General features: G+C 57.4%; 1 protein-coding gene across 1 annotated transcript in view; it reads left to right on the top strand.

Annotated features, from left to right (window-relative positions):
- Positions 1 to 9429: 9429 nt before the first annotated feature.
- ASTN1 (astrotactin 1) overlaps positions 9430 to 18628 on the top strand; it is a 47935-nt gene continuing 38736 nt past the window's right edge. The window contains exon 1 of the mRNA XM_075711151.1: positions 9430 to 9712. Coding sequence (XP_075567266.1) covers positions 9430 to 9712 — 283 coding nt within the window. The remainder of the gene's footprint in view (positions 9713 to 18628) is intronic.

The following is an 18628-nucleotide window of genomic DNA, read 5'->3' as shown; positions in this document are numbered from 1 at the left end:
ACGGCACCGTGCAAAGCGGGGAGCCTGTGAGGCCGGTGGCACAGGGTGAGGTGCCAGGTGAGGCCAATTCAGCATGGATATAAACCAGGTGCAACCACAAGCTAGGGGAAAGTGGGGTTTGCTTTGGAGAGGCTGCTGATGAAGGGAAAGCTGTGCTCTGGGGAGAGCCACGTCAGGCACGGACTGGTCGTGCCGCGGGAGGTAAGAGTTTATGGTGTTAGTGAAGGTGGGAGACTGGGAGCTGCGAGGTCCAGCAGAGCCGAGGCGAGGCGTCCTGCTGGGCACCAAGAGCTGTTTGCCTAAAAATAGGGCCCACATCACTGCGGTGCTTCCAGGGGAGGTGATTTTTATTCTGGGAAGGTGACTGGTGGGGGCCCGGCGCCAAACACTTGCCCCTGCCGAGCACACACCAGCCCTGTGCTCTCCCAAACGGGGCTTTGCTGGATGAATCATCGTGCTTTAACGTGTATTATTTTTTTTAATTTTTTTTTTCTCCCTCTCTTCTATTTTTAAACCCTGAAGGGTGCACTTTTGACTACTCTTTCTCAGCTTCTCGCTCAGCCCTCGAGGCTGGCGCCCCGTTAATTTTAAACAAAAGCTGAGATTTTCGCATCACCAGATTGGGGGTGCCAGGGCAGCAGGGTGAGCAGGAGCAGCAGGCAGGACTTTTTCTGTTCCCCCTGCACTGATTTTCCATATGTCACCCTGGTTTCTCTGAGTCTTGCAGGCAGCTGTGTAACACCCTGGTCATTGCCTCCTGCTCCTGGCACATGGAGTCCCCTGTGGCCATGGCATGGCCAAATCCTGGCCTGAACAAATGGGCCCCCATGCAGGGGTGGGTAAGGGTTTTGGGACCGGCAACATCAGGCTGGTTTCCTTGCCCCACATCTCAAGGACTAGAGGGAGTATCCTGTTCCCCCTCCCCCCCCGCCCCCAAAATGTGGCAGGACCTGATGCTGGCTGCTCACGGAGCTGCTCGTGCATTGCCACGTGTGGGTGATGGCTGAGCAGCTGAGGCACTTCAGCTGCTCTGAAATCCTCCCTGCCTGCAACCAAAGCTGGGCCAGGGGGAAGCAGGCAGCCAGGATGCTGCGGCTGTCCGAAGCAGGCAAGCACCTTGCTCTTCTCCCCAGGAATGCCCACAGATGCAATTAAAATTGAGATGGCCTGGGGACTGAAGGAGCATGTGAGGCTTGGGATTAAACCCTCACAGTCCTCTGCTGCCCTGCAGCCATGGGGCCTGCTTCTGTGCTGTATGGGGTGATCCAGGGAGCTGGGACAAGCTGCTGTGCTCGGGAGGGCATGGTGGGAGCCAGAGCCTGGCAGCAAACCCTGTGGATGGTTTAGATGCTGACAGTGGGCTAAGCCCTCCATCACTTGGTCCCCCTCCCATACAGCAGGAAGGAAAGCAGCACTCTGGCTGTCAGCTGAGAAGATGAGGCGAAAGCACTCCTTGAATAGCATCTTTCTAAACCCTGCTCATGGAAACACACTGCTTGTAGCATTGAATATGGCTGTGCCAGCAAAACACCTTGCTTAGATAGCCCGCACGCTAGGTAGTCTGCCTGTTGCACTGAGAATGGGCTTGGCACGGCTGATGTCCTCATCCCCTGTCATCGTCTGTGGCTTTTAGGTGGCTTCTGACCACCCCAGCTGAGGTGGGGCTGGGCTGGGGGGCAGGGGCTGCTCCCTGGCTGGCCCCCTCTGCCCAGGTCTATACAGCCAAGGGGATGCTTTTCCACAAGCACTGTGGGAGACTGGCCTCATCCATCACCACTTCATACCACCACAGACTGGTATGGATGGTCTCGCACTGATCACCCTGCTGCCCTCCCCGAGGCTGTCTTGGTGTAAATCAGGAGAACATGGAAACATCCTTCTTTTGATTTGAAAGCACAGAGGGGATTTTGACGGGGGGGACCAGGCAGAGCACTGTCTCTTCCAGAAAACCATCCTGGGTGCTAACAGCTTCCCACCAGCACTGAACAGCCCCTTGCCGCCACCACCACCACCACGCGGGGCACTCCCATGCACCTTCCCTGAGAGGGGCTCCCTGTGCTGCCCTTCCCCTCCAAACCACTTCTCCCACCTCCCCTCCCAGCACTGCAGCTCAAGGCAGCAAACCTCTTCTGGGTGACAATTGTGGGGACAGATATTAGGGATGGAGCCACCTTGGGCCACCTCTTCCCTTGGGCTGCAGTCCCCAGACCAACTAGAAACCATTTCAGCCTGCTCTGCTGCCTTCCCTAGGGAGCTTGTTCAAGGCTGAGCATGGGATGTTTCCTTGTGGCCATCTCATGTTTTTACTGCACAGCAGCAAAAACTGTCAGAATTGGATATTTCCAGCACTTGGTTGGTACAAATCCACCAAAGGTCGCCTCCTGGCATGCAGAGTCCTTAAAGCAGCACACTTTCCAGCCTTGCTAAATGAGCTCTTATTTACACCTGCCTCTTATTTACACCGTGAGTGCTGGCACCTCTGAGCTGGGCTCTTGCTTGGGGACGGGTGCTGACGCACACGAGCATCCTTGCCAACAGAAACTTGAAGCACAGAGTCAGGCAGGAACAGGCAAGCCACTGTGCGCAGGAGAGCCTGCGCAGGGGCTGCACTGAGTTACGCAGCAAGTTTATCCCCAAGGAGCAGCTTTCCTGCACCATCGTTAGCTGGGCTAATTTATTTGCTCATATTGATCAGGTGTTATATAAAATAAGTACATGCAGAAAATGCTATAGCTCCATATAATTTTTAGTCTACACAGCTGTGTGTGTGTGTGGGCTCTGGTTTTGCTGGGGGACTGCTGCTGCTGCTCTGTGGGGTTGGGGGCAATGCTTGTCAGGGTGCACCTCTGCCTGCTCACACCAGCATCTTTCCTGGGATGCCAGGGACAGCAAAGCTCTTCGGAAACAAGTAACCCCCTTGACCTTACTACTAGAGCTGGAAATAACTTTCTAATCACTTTTCCTTGATCCAAAAGAATGAAGATTTGATGAGAAGCATCTGACTACTTTTTTTTTTTTATTTAGGGTTTTGCATCACAAAAATTGGAAAACTTCCAGCTTGTTAATTTTTTTTTCCTTCCCCCTTCTATAAAAACCTTAAAGCAAAGGAAGAAGAGTGCCAATGAAAATATCCTCGACAAACTTTCCCAGCACAACAACCTCCTTCCTGGCCAAGTCCTCCTGATCTTGTTACAGCCCTCCATGTTCCTGCTGCCTGCAGCAGAACATCCCAGTGTCCCTCCAGTGATGGCCAATGCACGGCCCAGACTGTCACTCATCACGAGCTGCACCTTAAAAATAGCTTGTTGCAATTTCTAGACATGCCTTCCCACCCTTAGGCTTGAGATGGCAAGGAGATTGCTTCTGCGGTGGGTGTCTTCAACAAAACTGGCTCAAGAGACCAAGGTAGGATGGTGCAAGGTGTGGATGGGGATGCTTGAGTGCCCAGCAAATGGCTTGGGTGAGCTGCAGAAGCCTTTCTCTACTGCCCTGGGAGCTGATGGTGACAGCAGCAACATCCTGCAGAGTAATGCTGAGGTCCTACTTGCTTCCATGCTGATGGCATCTCCGGAGCCACGAGCTCTACCACTAATCAGGCAGGGTTCGATAATTAAGACGTTAGCTAATTGTCAGGGACATTAACATTGATTTCTGCCCTTTCATGCTGCAGGAGAAGATCTAGAGATGCATAAACTGGGAAGTGTGAGCTGGGGAGAGGCTGCGGTGGTCCAGGAGGGCTCTGCCCCAGCTGATGCTGTATTTGCTGGGTGACGTGGGACTCTGGATGGAGTCTGGCACTACCTGCTGTAAACACTGAGCCGAAGCCCAGAGCAAAAGCAGCACCTGGTGTCTGTGCTAGGCAGAGCAATACCTGTTGGTGGCAGAGCTGTGGGACGTACATGCCCAGCCATGGGGGGCTGGTAGCGATGGGGATGGGTCTTGAGCTCCCTGCAGATGACTTTCAGTGGGAATGAACGTCAAACTTAGCGACTGAGTCACCTTCTCATTAAACATGTGAAAGCTTTATCAAATTAAGGCCACTTAAAGAGTCTGGACAGAGGCTAAGTGCAGTTTAGTTTCTGAAGTGGATTGACTCAGCTGAGCCATGCCTATGTGAATTCATGCAGGCACCTAGGGCACTTCTTGCTCTGCTGCTTGCACGCCCTGGGACAGACAATCCCAAAGGTCTCAATCCTGCAGGATGCTCAGCCCCTTGCTCCAGAGCCACCAACCTCGCTTGGGCCTTCATGGGACAGAGCTCCCTTGCACCCAGCCCTGCCTCTCCCTGCCTGCACTGCTGCCTCCGCTGCCCCCCCGCTCTGTCATGGTTTGCAATGAGCTGCTCTCAGCGCTGTGCATCGCACTGCCAGGCTCCCATCCGCACGCTCCCAAGGAAGCGCCGGGGCCTCATTGATCTGCTGGGGTAATTAAGAGAGCGAGCCAGGCACCGCCAGAGCGACAGCAGCACGGTAATCACTGGTAAAGTGGGCACGGCGGGGTGCTGTCAGCCGCCTGGCACCCGGCCTGCGGAAACGTGGCTCTGGGCAGCGAGCATGGGGACAGCCACCTCGGAGCCTTCCATCCCTGCCCAAGCAGCAATGTTAAAGATCACGATGGTGGCTGTGAACCAATTCTCACTAGGCTCCTGCAAACCACCCTCCATAGCCCATTCAGTTGCTATTGCTAAATGACTTTAAGTCACTGCCTTTCCCCCTCAGCTCATGAAACTGGTTTAAAAACCTGCAAGACTTGATGACTTGGGTTCCTTTTATTAGCTTTTCTTCACATCCTTAAGAGCAAGACACTTGAAGATGAGAGTAAAGGAAAATAGCAGAAAATCCCAGGACTTGGGGAGCTAAGGATTTGCATAAGACATCAAATGAGATGAAGCCTAGGCTGCCATCAGGGGAGACAGCAGCTGGTGCACTGTGTCACACAAGTGCCATGTGTTCTGCCCTCTGGCTTTGCTCACCCGAGACTTTCACACCCACAGGCAGAAAGCCTCTTAAAAGAGCAATGTGCAAAATACAACTCCCCCCAGCGCGGCAGCAGCAGCACCGGCTTCCCCCGCCTTGTGCTGAGCTCTCAGCCCGAAGCATCCCTGCAGATGGGTCTCTGGGGCAGGGGATGAGCATCCTGCAGCCCCCTCCCTGGAGAGGATGGCTCCTTCCCCCCCCGATGGACCCTGCTGTCAGAGTAAGCAGAGTACCAGCCTCATGCAGGAGCTGGAGGCAGTGCAAGGTGAGGACCGGTCCCTCCCATCCCTCCTTTGCCTTCACGCAGGTGACAAGTGTCACGGGTGGGCAGTGATGCACGGCGGTAGCTCAGCATTAACAGCACAGGGTAAATAAGGCAGTGGGTGGCTGGCACCGGGCAGAGAACCAGGAGGAGGTTTGGGGTGCCAGAGTGGGGCCACCCCCCTTCCCAGCACCCTGCTGCTCCCCAGGTCTCAAAACTGTCACTGAACCCCCACCAAAGCCAGCTCCGCTTGGAAAAAGTGCAGGGGGCTCCTTGCAACCTCTCCGGCGCTGGCACGGACCCTCCTGGCTGCTGACAGAGAGGGGACACTGACACCTGTCGGCAGGTCCCACCCGGCCCCGCAGCACCCAGGCTCACCCTGCCCGGCCCCGGGACCACAGCGGGGGGCAGCCCTCGTCCCCGCCACCCCCGCTCCAGGGCGGCCTCGGAGGGCAGCGGCATGCGGGTCCCCCGAGAAGGGGCAGGACAGGGTGGGCATCAGTACCCTGAGAGCTGGTGCTCTCGAGCCCCGTGCCTTAAAGATGCAGAGTTTTGTTTCCTACTGAAAAAAAATTAGGGTTTAGCGAAGGGAATTGAGCCTCGCAGCCGGGGACACCTCCCCCCCCCCCCCCCCAAAGAGCTGCCGGAGGCTGCTGTCACCGGCACCGCGCTGGTGACCGCAGGCAGCGGTCGAGGCGAGCAAACACCTTCCGACAGGTCGCCGGTGCTCGGCGGGAGAGCCGGTGGCAGCGGGCCCGGGCGTCGCAGCACGGGGGAGAGAAGACCCCTCCTGTTGATTTATATACGCCCAACAGTAAAGTATGCGTCTGGGCATTTCGGGGGGCACCTCCCCCGGTCCCTGCGGTCCCGGGGCACGTCACGCTGGCACGGCTCTCCGAGCAGGGCACGCTGCACAAGCAGCAGCACGTTTCCTGCCTCCCGGGCATCTTGTTTACCCCGGCAGCCTGCCAGCACCCGGTTCCACCGGTCGCAGCCCCCCGGACCCGCTGGGCCCCGCACTCGGGCACCGGAGCGGCTCCCGCCCGGGAAGGGCTCGCTGCCTTCCTCCACCCCCGTCCTCACCGGGGCGGCTGCGAAGCGAGCCCGGAGCAGGGAGGCAACTTGGCCAAGGTCACCGAGCGAGTCGCCGGCGGCCGAGCCGCCTCTCCACCGTCGCGCACGGCGGTACCCGGGATCTCCGCCGTGCGGGGCCGCGGCTCCCCCCGCACCGCTCCTTCCCTTTCCAGCCCGCCACCCCACCCACCGGCGGGGTCCCCACGCCGGCTCACCCTCCCCCCCGGCCCCCGTCCTACTCCCGATCGCGCAGACTTACCCCAGGCTCCCGCTCAGCCCCGGCGGGGCACCGGCCGCCTCTCCGTCCCGTCCCGTCCCGCTCCGCACCGCCTCAGCGCCCCCTGCCCCGCCGCCGCCTCCCGGCCGCCCGGCGCCGCCCCATCTCCGGGCGGGCAGGCGGCCCCCGGCGGCCCCGCCAGCATCCCGCGACCACCACCACCGCAACCGGGCTCCCGGTACCGGTGCCGCTGCCGGCGCCGCGCCGGGTCCCGCCGCGCTCCGCGGGCGCCGCCGCCGCCGCCCGATAATATATGCAGGGGCGGCAGCCAATAAAAGGCGCCGCCAGCCTCCCGGCGCCTTCCCATTGGCGTTGCCGCGCTGGGCGCGGGGCGGGGCGGCGCCGCGGCGGGGGACACGCGCGGCGCGGCGGGGTCGCGGCCCGTGGGCGCTCGGCCCGGTCCCCGGCCCCCACAGCCGCGGGGGGCTTCCGAGCCCCGCCGGCCTTTCCCCTCCCTCCCTCCGGCCCCCAAAGCCGCGTCTCCCCGCAGAAGGGCCGGGTGGGTCCCCCCACGCTGGCAGTGCCGGGGGGCGGCTGCTGCCTCGAGGCCCCGGTGGCGCGCTGGCACCGGCTTCGTCCGGACTTTAAAGCAATCCTGGCTGTGCCAAATTACACCATCAATACCAGCAAATGATTAACGAGGTTCGGGATGTGGATGTCACGTGTGGGGTGTTACCAGCGATCAGCAGGAGGACGCCGTTGGTGACGCCGGATTTACCGTTCTCTGCTGTTTTCTTTTTTAACGTTTTATTTATCTGTATGTATTATTTATGCCTCCTACCAGGCGCAGTGTTTGCTCCTCTTCGGGTGGTGGTAGGCATTAGCAGGGCATCACTCTCAGGGAGGCACCCTGTTTCCAAATGGGGGCTGAAAGGACCTTCTTGGTCACCCTTTCCGAATAATGCAATTGCACTTTTTTTTTCAGGAAAACACCTCCTTTTAATGAGTTTGTGTCCCCTGGTGAAAGAAGAGCAGCGAAAGGGCCTGGCGGAGGCCCTCCAAAGGGATTTATTTCCCTGTGCCCCTCAAAGGGAGGGCCATGCCCCTTCCTACAGAACACTGCGTCTCATTTTTCCTGATTTTGTTTTTTTTTTTTTTCTGCTAGCAGCTGCAGCTGAGTGGTGCTGGCAGGAGACTGCTGCTGAAACACCTTCCCAGCTAGCTGAGAACACCCTCACCCTCATAGAGTTATATGTTTAGTGCTCAGCTCTGATTGCTAACGAGGCTGGTGTTGAAAATGGGTAATTTCTGGTGAGCGTGGCTTTTCCTCCCCGACATGTGGGTAACTGGGAGAGTTATTATAAATCAGAAACCGGTCTGGTGAAAGGCACCCGCTGTAGCTGCTTTGCTTGGTGTGTTTGGGGCACAGCGGTGTCCCCTCACGATGCTCACACTGGGGGGCTTCATGGCTGGCACCAGTGGAGGAGAAATTTGGGTAAATCCCTGCAGCTACTGCATGGTAAGGGGGACATCTCTGGGGAAAAAAAAAAAAAGAAAATTTTTTTTTAAAGTAACGTGTATCTGCTGTGTGTGCTTTTCTTTGGACGCACCAGGTGGGATGGAGCTATGCCCCACACAAGGAGCCGATGTGGAGCTGGTGGGGTGAGAGCTCCACTTCCAGGGCGGTGATGCCTCCACACCCTTCTGCTCTGAGGGTGTCAGCTGGCAGGAGCCTCCAAGGGGGAAAAAAACAAACCGGCATGGCCCTGTGTTCCTGCTGCTGTGGGGTACTGGGGTGGGGCCTGGGCCTTTCGTCCCACACCGAGAAAGGAGAACATTTACTGTCAGAGCATTTTGGCTGCAGAACCACGGGTGTCTGCAGAAAGGTTTGGCAGCCAGGCAAGCCATCAGTGCTGCTTTGAGCTTACTTAGAGTGAAAATAAAAAGCATCCGGTGCAAAAAGAACCAGCAGGTTTGGCATTGGCCCTTAGGCTCCCAATATCTTTTTTTTTTTTTTTTTTTTTTTTTCCCCAAAATACAGGCTTGGGTGCTTTGGAGGTCTGGGACTTCAGAGGTCCATGACGTCTCCTGGGATTTTGGGGGTCCCTGACTTCTCCTGGGATTCTGGAGTTCTGGGACTTCTCCTGGGGCTTTGGAGGTCTGTGACTTCTGCTGGTATTTTGGAGGTCTGGGACTTTGGAGGTCCATGACTTCTGCTGGGATTCTGGAGGCCTGAGACTTCTCCTGGGGCTTTGGAGGTCTGGGACTTCTGCTGGTATTTTGGAGGTCTGGGACTTTGGAGGTCCATGACTTCTGCTGGGATTCTGGAGGTCTGGGACTTCTCCTGGGGCTTTGGAGGTCTGTGACTTCTGCTGGTATTTTGGAGGTCTGGGACTTTGGAGATCCATGACTTCTGCTGGGATTTTGGAGGCCTGAGACTTCTCCTGGGGCTTTGGAGGTCTGTGACTTCTGCTGGTATTTTGGAGGTCTGGGATTTTGAAGGTCTGTGACTTCTGCTGGGATGTTGCAGGTCTGGGACTTCGGAGGTCCGTGATTTCTCCTGGTGGGGTACCTGTAAGTTATTCTCAGTGCAGAAGGAGGCAAAGGTAGCCGGGCTGGGCCAGGCAGCACCGGCACCCCTCCCGCCACCGCATCGCTCCGCAGCCCTGCCGGGTTTCCAGGGATGCGGGAAAAACCGGGGGAAGCGGAGGAGGGGGGAGTCGCCGGGCCCGGGGAAGCCGAGGGTGCCGTGCCGAGCCGAGCACAGCCGAGCCGAGCCGAGCGCAGCCGTGCCGAGCCGCACGGGGAGGTGCCGGGCCCCGCGTCCCCGCCCCTCTCTCCGCCGCCGCCGCCGCCGCCGCCCGCCCGGCCGGCGCTGGGAGCGCGGCGCGGGGTCCAAGATGGCTTTGGCCGGGCTGTGCGCCCTGCTCGCCGGCTGCTGCTTGGCGGCGGGCAGCGGCCCCGCCGAGGCGGCGGCGGAGGCGGCGGCCAAGGAGCTGGAGTGCAAGCTGAAGAGCATCACGGTGTCGGCGCTGCCCTTCCTGCGGGAGAACGACCTCAGCATCATGCACGGCTCCTCGGCCGCCGAGCCCAAGCTGCTCTTCTCCGTCCGCAACGATTTCCCCGGTGAGATGGTGGTGGTGGATGACCTGGAGAATACGGAGCTGCCTTACTTCGTGCTGGGTGAGCCTCCGGGCGGGCCTGCGGGCAGCGCCGGTGCGCGGCGGGTCCCCTCCCCTCCCGGCAGCGGGCCCCGAGCATCCCCGGCTGCGGGGCTCCTCCCTGCGGCACCGGCGTGCGGGTACCCTGCCGCATCTGGGCCCCGGCGCCGCTTCACCCCGCTGCAGCATCTCGGCACCAGCTGCAGCAGCGGGCTGTGTGGATGCCGTGGAGATGCTGCAGGCCCGGGGTGCCTGGTGCATCCCCGGGTTGTCACCCACGGGGCTTGTCTGCAGCTCGGTGCACCGCCACGCGTGGCTCGTGCTGGCAGGAGGCCCGCAGTCTGCTTTCAGCGCAGCTGGCTGGAGGTGAGGGTTTCTGCTTTGTCTGCCCCTGAGCAGAGTCACTTTTCCTGCAGCCTGGTGGAAAAATACTCCGGTGCCCAGCATTTCCCACCCCACCTGTATGTGCTGTCTCCCATACTCCTGTCCCCAGGTTTTAGGCTTTGGCCTGCTCACGTGCTCCAGGTGCGTCCCACCTGCTCTAGTCAGGCCTCTGCGCTTCACCCGCCATGTGAGGCACATCTGCCCAAATCTGATGGGCTGCTTCAGTTTTCATCCACAAAAAAAGCCAATAATTTGCTCCTTTGTTTATGCTGTGATCAGAGCAGGGCCTCTGCCACTTGTGCACAGGGACCCGCTTCCCTCTGCGCCGCCTAGAACAAGTCACTGAGATTTTAAATTTTCAGTGGTATTTGTGCAGAATACCAGTTTCCTACCACTGCCTGCACGTAACCCCCACACTGGGTAAACGCTGCCGTCGCTTTCCTAGCAGCCCCACGGTGGCTGTGCACACCTCCTGCAAGCCTTGCCCATCCGTTGCTGCTCCCGCAGCACTTTGGGTGCCCTGTGAAGTTTTTAAAATGCACTCTTGTCTGGATGTTGTCCCCAAAATAAGGCATTGGTGCGTCGCTTTGCACGGCATTGCTCCTCTGTGCAACCCTTGTGTGCGGGCAGGGCATAATGGTGGCTCCAACCTGTTTTTTCTCCCCAGCGCTTCATCACCTCTCTGGCCCCCGGGCCCTTTTGTGCGCAAAAAAGCCCCCAGTCCTGAGTGCTGCATGGGCGCGGGGCAGCGCTCTGCTGCATGGGCATCCCCCTTCTGTGAGAAAGGCAGTGGCAGGTGGGGGGCTGTTGATGCCATGGTGGGGGGGTGCGGGGACAGCCAGGGATGATTTGCTCAAGGCCAGGGGCCATGAAGGGAGGGGGCAGCAGCCTGTGCTGCCCACCCTGCTCCCTGGTCCAAGCCCTCCGCTGCGGGATGCTGCGGCGGAGGCCGGAGAGCGTTGCTGTGGCAACAGGGTGGCAGCGCGGCGGATGCAGGGGATGCGCAGGCATGGCTGCCAGCCCCGTGTTGCCTTGAGGCCCCAAAGGCGACACTGGCGCTTGTCCCCTGCCCCCCTCGGACCCGCTGCCAGGGAGCTGGACCCCGATGGGCCCCAGGGCCTGGGATGCTGCTAGCGGGGAGCATCTGGGCGGGGATGTATGGCTTTGATTGGGCGGGGGTCCCCGGGCACGTCCCCTGGCTGGTACTGCAGGGATTTCCCCTGGGATTTTTCAAATCCACGAGGTGCCATACGCTGGGCAGCATAGGAAAGGACCCACCCGCCCTGACAGCCCCCGCTGCACCCAGGGCTTGCGCTGATGATGCCGGGCAGGCGTTTGCTTTCACCTCTTTCTGCTTAGGCCACCGGCCAAATACGAGGACAGCTGGCCCCACGTCAGTGCACCCTGATGTCTGGGTGGTGGTCAGGCTTTCCTGGGCATTGCCACCTGGGACATCAGCCCCCTGAGAGCCTGTGGGTGCATGGGGCTGCACCAGTCCCTGGCACGCAGGGGTTTGGGTTGTGGAGACACAGAAGTGGTCCCAGTACATGTCTCCCCCTCCGGGATGCTGGGGCTGGGGACTGGGCTGGCAGGACTGGGCACCTCACGGGCCCCCTGTTTGCCAGGGGTTTGGCTTGGTGACTCCTGGGAAATGCCATGTTACATCTCTCTCCGGCCAGAGAAGGGCTTGCTCTGAAGCTGGCGTGGCCACTTTGCCATATGTGGGTATTATTGTTGTCGTTGTGCTGCTTTGCCATGTGTGGGTGGTGGTGGTGTTATTATTAATAGTAGTATTAGTATTACTAACCTCGGCACTGCTTTTGCCTGGCAGAAGCCCTGAAGTGCATAGAGGTCTTGCAAGACCCAGGCTTAGTAACTCAGAGGCTGCATCCTCTGGAGCCAGAGAGCCCCCAGCCCAAGAAACCCGTGGGACAGGGAGCATCGCTGCTGGTGCTGCGCACTCAGCGGGGACATGGCCATGTCGGGTCAATGTGTGGAACTGGTGTTGGTGGCTGTTTCTGTTCCACAAGGCTTGTGCGTAGCTGGAGGGTGCCTTTGAGCATCCTTCCAGGAACCTGGCTTCACGCAGTGCTGATTGCACTGTCCCCAGCAAACCCCAGACCCGTTAATTGTGCCCGCCTTGTTCTGTTTGAATGTACGATAATGTGTTGGAGCAGCGGGTAATTCCCACATCCACCTCTGTGCCTCTGAGCCAGGTCTGGCTCAGGGTGTCTCTGCTGGGGAGGGAGCTGGGTGACTGCTCCTTCTTTTGGTGGTTTTCACATCCAGGGCCTGTGTACAGGGTAGGGGTTCCTGAGGGGAGGGGAGCTGCCCTGCCAGCTGGCAGGGGCTTGGACCAGACCCTAGGGTGCTGCCCCAGGGCTGGGGAGGGCCTGGGTGTGGGCTTTGAGCACTGCAAAGGGCAGGTGGTGCTCCATGGCTGCTCCTGGCAGTGGCACCTTGGCTCTGCCACGTGGGCTTTTGAGCAACGCACTCAAGGTTGCTCCATGCCTCAGTTTCCCCATGAAGATGGCAGAAACTTGCAGGGATGTGGCTGCAGCAGGCTGGGACTGCAGCAGGGGAAGGGGCGAGGAGAGCAGCCAGGAAAGTGTCAGGACTGGGGAGCCCAAGGGTACCCTGGTGTCATCCCTCTCCAGCCCTGGCTGTCCTCCTCAAAACCCCCCTAAATAATTCAAGTGCTTTCAGGCTTGGCTGGTGTTCATGGAGACCAGAGTGCACGGTTTCTTCTGCCTTGGTGGCACCTCCATGCCATGGTGGCCAAACAGGGCATCCCACCGATGAGCACATGGGTCAAGGTTTTTCCCCCAGCTAGAGATGTGCTGGGTCTTTGGAGATCCACATATGTTGCTTGCTAAAAATAGGGTGCTGGGGGTGTGTGTTGAACTGGGCACCCCAAAAATGGCTGTCACTCCCCACCCCCCTGATGAGATGCTCCGGTAACATAATCAATTTGATGAATGCGGAGGTTGTGGGCATCCCCTCGCTGCTGGTGGGTGGTGTGGCAGGGACTTTGATGGACCCCCCCAAGCCAAGATCTGCCAGGGTTCACCTGTGTCAGTGGGGACGATGGGGACCTGGGGACTGTCTGCCTGACCTTGGGGTCTGCAGGGGGTGGTGGGAAAGTCATGCGTGGGGACTGGCATCCATCCCCTTCATGCGTTTGCTTCTCTCCGCTGCAGGTAGCGGTGAGCCATGGTGTGGCTGGGGACGCATTTGCTTTGGCTTTCCCTGATCTGCTGCCCTGCAGCTTTAGCTTTATATTTATCTTTACCCGAGAGGGTAAGGCATTGCTTGTTGCCTGCTCTACATGCACCATTTTTGGGTCTCGTTCCCGCTCATGGCTGTCCCAGTGCCAGAGCCGTGTGTGTTGAGTGCATTGGTACTGAGCCCTCCCAAAAGTGGGGACTCTGTGGCTGCTCCGACGTTCCTCTGAAAGCAGAGGGATATTTTGTGCGATTACTACCCCTGGTTTACGGTGAGGGGAGGCACTTGGTCAGGGCTTTCAGATGCTTTGCAGCTCCCTTTGCTAACGAAGGGAGCGTCTTTTAATTGCGCTGGCTGCCGCCTTGTGCATGTGCTGCCTCACTGCCCGCGTTTGCTCAGGAGCAGCTCAGTGTCATGCGGTCCCCACGTGCATCGCCTTTCATGCTCATACCCATAAAAACCCACACAGTTTTATATGCATGACCCCAAAGGGACTTTGACACCATCCCCCCCATTTTGCTGCGAGGTTTTTTCCCACCTCCTGAATTTCTGGGAAGTGGTGAGGGTGTGGGAGCAGGGATGGGGCTGCTCGCTGGTGCGTGCTGGGCTGTCTGCATTTAAAAGCGCCTGGTTTCATCCTGCTTTAAATCAAGGAAACCTCCATTTGAAATGGCCACCTTTCATCTCGTTTTGTGTTTGTTGCATTAGTTATATTTTTTCCTGAGTGGAGGCCAAGTCTTACTGGTCAGTGGCCATTAAGAAATGCTAATTAGCAGCTCAATATACTTGTCCACTAACCTTCACACCCCCTTCTTCCTTGCTGCTTGGCTCGGCAGCATCCAGCCACATTTGATATGTCATTAACTGGATTCACACTCCTGCAGGCTGCTAATTGTTTTGGGCCCCATCCTTCGCAGGTTACAAACCAGCGAGTCGGGTATTTATTAGCATCCTAGCTTCCTGTGGCCCCTTGGGCTCAGTGGAGATTTGCAATGCCATTAAAAACTGCGTGAAAGATGGTGTCTTTGACTCCATCACCCAAGTAATGCACTAGATATTTGGAAAACAAAGTCTTGTAATGCAGTTTTGTGCATAAAATGGACTTAGGAATGAGAAGGCAGAGCTGATGTGTCAAATCCATGCTTTCTGGGTGCTGGATAATTTACGATCTTGAAATACCGGATGGTTTCTTATGTCCTGTTTTGGTTTTTTTTTTTTTTTTCCTTGAGTGTGGAGGAGCTGAAGGAGCTTTTTCTGCCTCCCTGGTTTCCAGCCCAGCTGCTGTGCCCTGAAACAGGGGCAGCGCAGCCCCTTGCCCCCCCGACTTCTCCCCCCCTCCCCATCACCCTCACAGGAGCCTTGGCAGCAGAGGATGGGAGAAGGTTCTTAACTTCAATGACTTTAATAGATTATCATAAACTCAGGCCTTAATACAAGCTGTCATGATTTCAAATTATCTTACTTTTAAATTAAATAGATTCCTTTTTAAATACAAAATCAATTCTAATTTTTTAGAGGGGTGAGATTTTTCAAAGGCACCAATGAGTTGGGCATATTTAACTGCTCTTGAATATCTCCCCGAAATATCTAATCAATTTTTTTTGTTAAATCTCTGCTAAGCTCTTGACTGTGCTGGTGGCAGCTCTGGCCATGACTTGCCTGGGTTAATAACGGGGGGATAGCATGGGGGGTCATGGGGATGCGAGACAGACCGCCGTGGGGATGCTGTTAATCGGGGTGATGGGCTGCCAGCGTGCCTGCCTGCCCCAGGTCTCCTTCCAGGCTGTGTGGGGAGGTGGTGAGATGTGACACCCGTCGGCTCTCATCCTCATCCCCATCCCACATGTCTCCCCGCTGCTGCAGACTGCGGGAGGCAGTGTGTCATCCCCCCGCACCCTGTCTGCCCTCAGCCCCCAGCTCCTAAATGGCCCTGGAGGAGGGAAGCAGGAGCCAAGGGGCTGCAGGATTGTGTTATCCCTTTTTTTTTTTTTTTTTTTTTTCCACTTCCACATCAAGTAAGAGCAGCATCCTGTTGGGTTTTGGTTGGGGATTTCTTGGCCTCACTCCTCTTACTTGGGTCTGGGCACTTCTTGTGGGTCCCAAAGCTGGTGGCACACAGGGCAGCTCTTTGGTCCCAGCTCTCCACGGTAGGAAAGGGGGTCTCGGGGTGTTGCAGTGCTGGTCCCCAGCTCAAGTTCATTTCCAAGGGAGGAGAGGGCTCCCCAGTATCACCACCTGAGCTCCTCTTCCCCATCACATGTCCTCATCCTGTGAGATCAGGGCACGGCAGAGGGCTGCAGTGGGGCTGGTCCCAATGCAAGACCCACAGCATCGCTCTGGTGCGAACCTTGCACCTGGAAATAGGTGTAATGGTGAAATAATGGAGCAAATATTAAGAAATTCTTAAGTACCTAGAGAATAACCAAGTTAAATTATACCAGAGGAGCTCAATTGCCTTGCTTAGATTGATTGAATTACTAAATGAGCCTGACTAATGGAATGGAGTGGATATATTGGACTTTTACTCAAGATCCTGAAATAATTTCTCTAATAAGATTGTGAGCCATTAATTGAACTTGGCTTTGATCCTGGACACTGTCGCATGCACTGAAACCTGGCGGTATGATCTATGTTCCCACGTGCCTGGCCGAGGGGGCGGCTGCTGGCACCTCCCTGCCAGATGGCTTGGAGGGCGGCCAGGGGGGTCGCCGGGGGCATCCCAACCCATCCACATCAGGATCTGTGGTGGGGAAGGGACCCTGAAAAGCCCCAACAGCAGTCCACCTGCCCCTTGGCAAAACCTGCCCTGGCAGTGGGATGCACTTAATTCCCTTCTGCTGCCAGCAGTTGATCTCCTGGCCAGGTTCCTAAGCCCAGTTCCCATCGCTGTGGGGTGAATTTGAGACGGATGCTTTGGGGTTTACATCTCCTGCAAATCCAGGGGTGCCACCTTCTTCCTACACCCTCCTGGAGTGGTTGGTGCTAGTGGTGGGATGTTGTCCATAGTATCCAGAGCACTGCTGGCTGCCCAGTCTGTGGTGCGAGATGCTTCCCTCCCCACCGCTTGCCTCCACCTTTTCTCTCCGTCAAACCCAGCCCATCACTGAGACCTCAGTGTTGCTGCACCTTATCAGGGGGAACCTCTGATGTTTTGGTGCTTGCTTTTTGCACTGAAGGTGTCCTCGTGGGTGCTGGCAGCAGAGGCCAGCATGCCCCAAAGGGTGCCACCAAGGCCTGGGGGCTTGCAGAGCTTCCAGCAAAGCAGAGGGACCTGCCGAGGGGATGCATCCTGCCCTGGACCTGCCCTGGAGCATCTGGTGGGACAGGACAGGCTCATCTGATAGGGTTTGGGTGCAAACCACTGGTGGGACCCCATTCCTCCCCTTGCTCTTGGCCACGCAATGTAAACCTGGCCTTTCCACATCCCTTTTCCAGCTGAAAGATGGGGCCAGAGTGGGTGAGCTGACCTGCTCAGAGGCACTGAAACACCGAGCACACCCCCCATGCCTGGTCACACGTTCTCCTCCAGGTGATGGACCCAGCACCAGCCTCAGTTACGAGCAGGCGCAACCCTTAAAACCCAGTGGCTAGGGTGGACAGTGCTGCATGAAAGTGGGCAGCATCCCTGGGAAGAGCATGGGGTCCCCCATGGCCAAACTGGGGATAACCAAGGCTCAGGAGGGAGGCACAGGGTGCACATCCCCATCCTTATGGACACCTTGCCCCCATGCTGTGCCTGTCACCGACCCACTCTCCTACTGGGAGTGCAGGTTTTGGTGGCACAGCGGATGTAGAGGGCCTCTTGTATATTTTTTCTTAACCAAGGGAAAAAAAAAAAAGAAATAGGGATTTTGTCTCTGGGAACCCGTTGCCACAGCAACCATGCATCCAGCCGGCTCCAGCGGCAGTAGGGCTGGGAGGGTATCTCTCTGACCCAGAAAGCAGGGGGGGAGATCAGGGTCTGGCAGTGCTTGGCAGGGCGGGCAGGGGACCGGCACTCAGCGGAGGGGCCTGCGGGGGCCTGGCTCCCTGTTTCGGCTGGATGTGCAGAGCAGTGCTCCCAGCTCCTTTTAATCACTCCCAACCTTAATTCCTCAGACTGCATCCTGGCAGGGATGCTCAGACTTGTTCCCATGCCTGTGCCGAGACCTGTCCCAGTTTCAGGGGCTGGGCTGTCCACGTGGGCGCTCCTCGAAGGCCCCCAAAGATTTACAGGCATGATTTACCTCCAGGAACTGGCTGTGGTCCACGCGATGGAGTGGCAGCCACACGCCTCCCTGATGCTGCTATCTCACCTCTGCCCAGCGTGGAATTTGCTCCTGGGCGGCAGCCTGTTTCTTACAGTTTTTTTTTTTAATGGTTGCTTAGCCAGCTAAATGAAGGCTCTGAAATCATCTCTCTTGGAGTCTCACTGCAGAGCAGTCCTTCAAATGAAGGAATTTTTGCCTGGCAGGATTAAGGCAGTGTCTGGATGGTGACGGCTCTGTCATTTGTGACTGGCTGTCCTTTTACTTGCAAATTGCCGGGTTCTGCCTTCTCTGCAGCCAGCCTGGCTGTGGCCGGTGGCTCACCCAGAGCAGCAGCACTCTGGAGGCTGAGGGATTTGTCTAGATAAGGGATGATTTTTGTTTGCCAGGTTCTGGCTGCCCTGCTACAGCGTAACACTACGGCTTAACGCTGAGAAAGCGCCCAGAGGAGAGTATCCTCCACTCCTGCATGCCACGAGGGTATTTCTGATCCTGTTTTGATGCCCTGCAGCTGGGGGATGCTTGGAATAGATGCTAACCCTGTGGCACCGGTGCTGGGCTCTTTGGAGTCTGGTTTGGGACGTGGTCTAAGCTGACCCACTCCTTTGCTTTGCTGCAGGGCCTTGTTCACTGGTGATGGGCATGGGCAGGGGTCTGAGCCTATACCCTCTGCCTTGTCCTGTCTGAGAGCCTGAGATCCTGAGAGCCTTGCGTGGACACGTCACTTCTGCTTGGCTCGGCGAGGGCTGTGTTGCCTCGGGAGTGCTCCCCGAATCAGGTCCACAGTCCAAGCGAAACCATCACCTGGCTGCTGGAGCCCTTTGGGATGGAGGTCTGCCTGGTGGGCAGGAGAAACTGGGTACAGACAGGACCTTGACTTTGGTTTTTGGAGGCAACACCTCCTGTTCCTCTTTCCTGCACCCCAACCCTCCTCCCCTGCCAAAAAAACTGGTCATGATGTCACCGTCACAACACAGTGGCTGCCTGGGAAAGCAGATATTAGCAACCTCGAAATATCCCGGGGACAGGCTCTTGTGTGATGGGAGACAGTTACCATGGAAACCTCCTTCAAATAAAATAAA

This window comes from Pelecanus crispus, chromosome 5 (genome assembly GCF_030463565.1).
Source record: "Pelecanus crispus isolate bPelCri1 chromosome 5, bPelCri1.pri, whole genome shotgun sequence".
In the NCBI taxonomy this organism is placed as follows: Eukaryota; Metazoa; Chordata; class Aves; order Pelecaniformes; family Pelecanidae; genus Pelecanus; species Pelecanus crispus.
The sequence above is the reverse complement of the archived record's forward strand: the minus strand, read 5'-3'. Positions and strand labels throughout refer to the sequence as shown.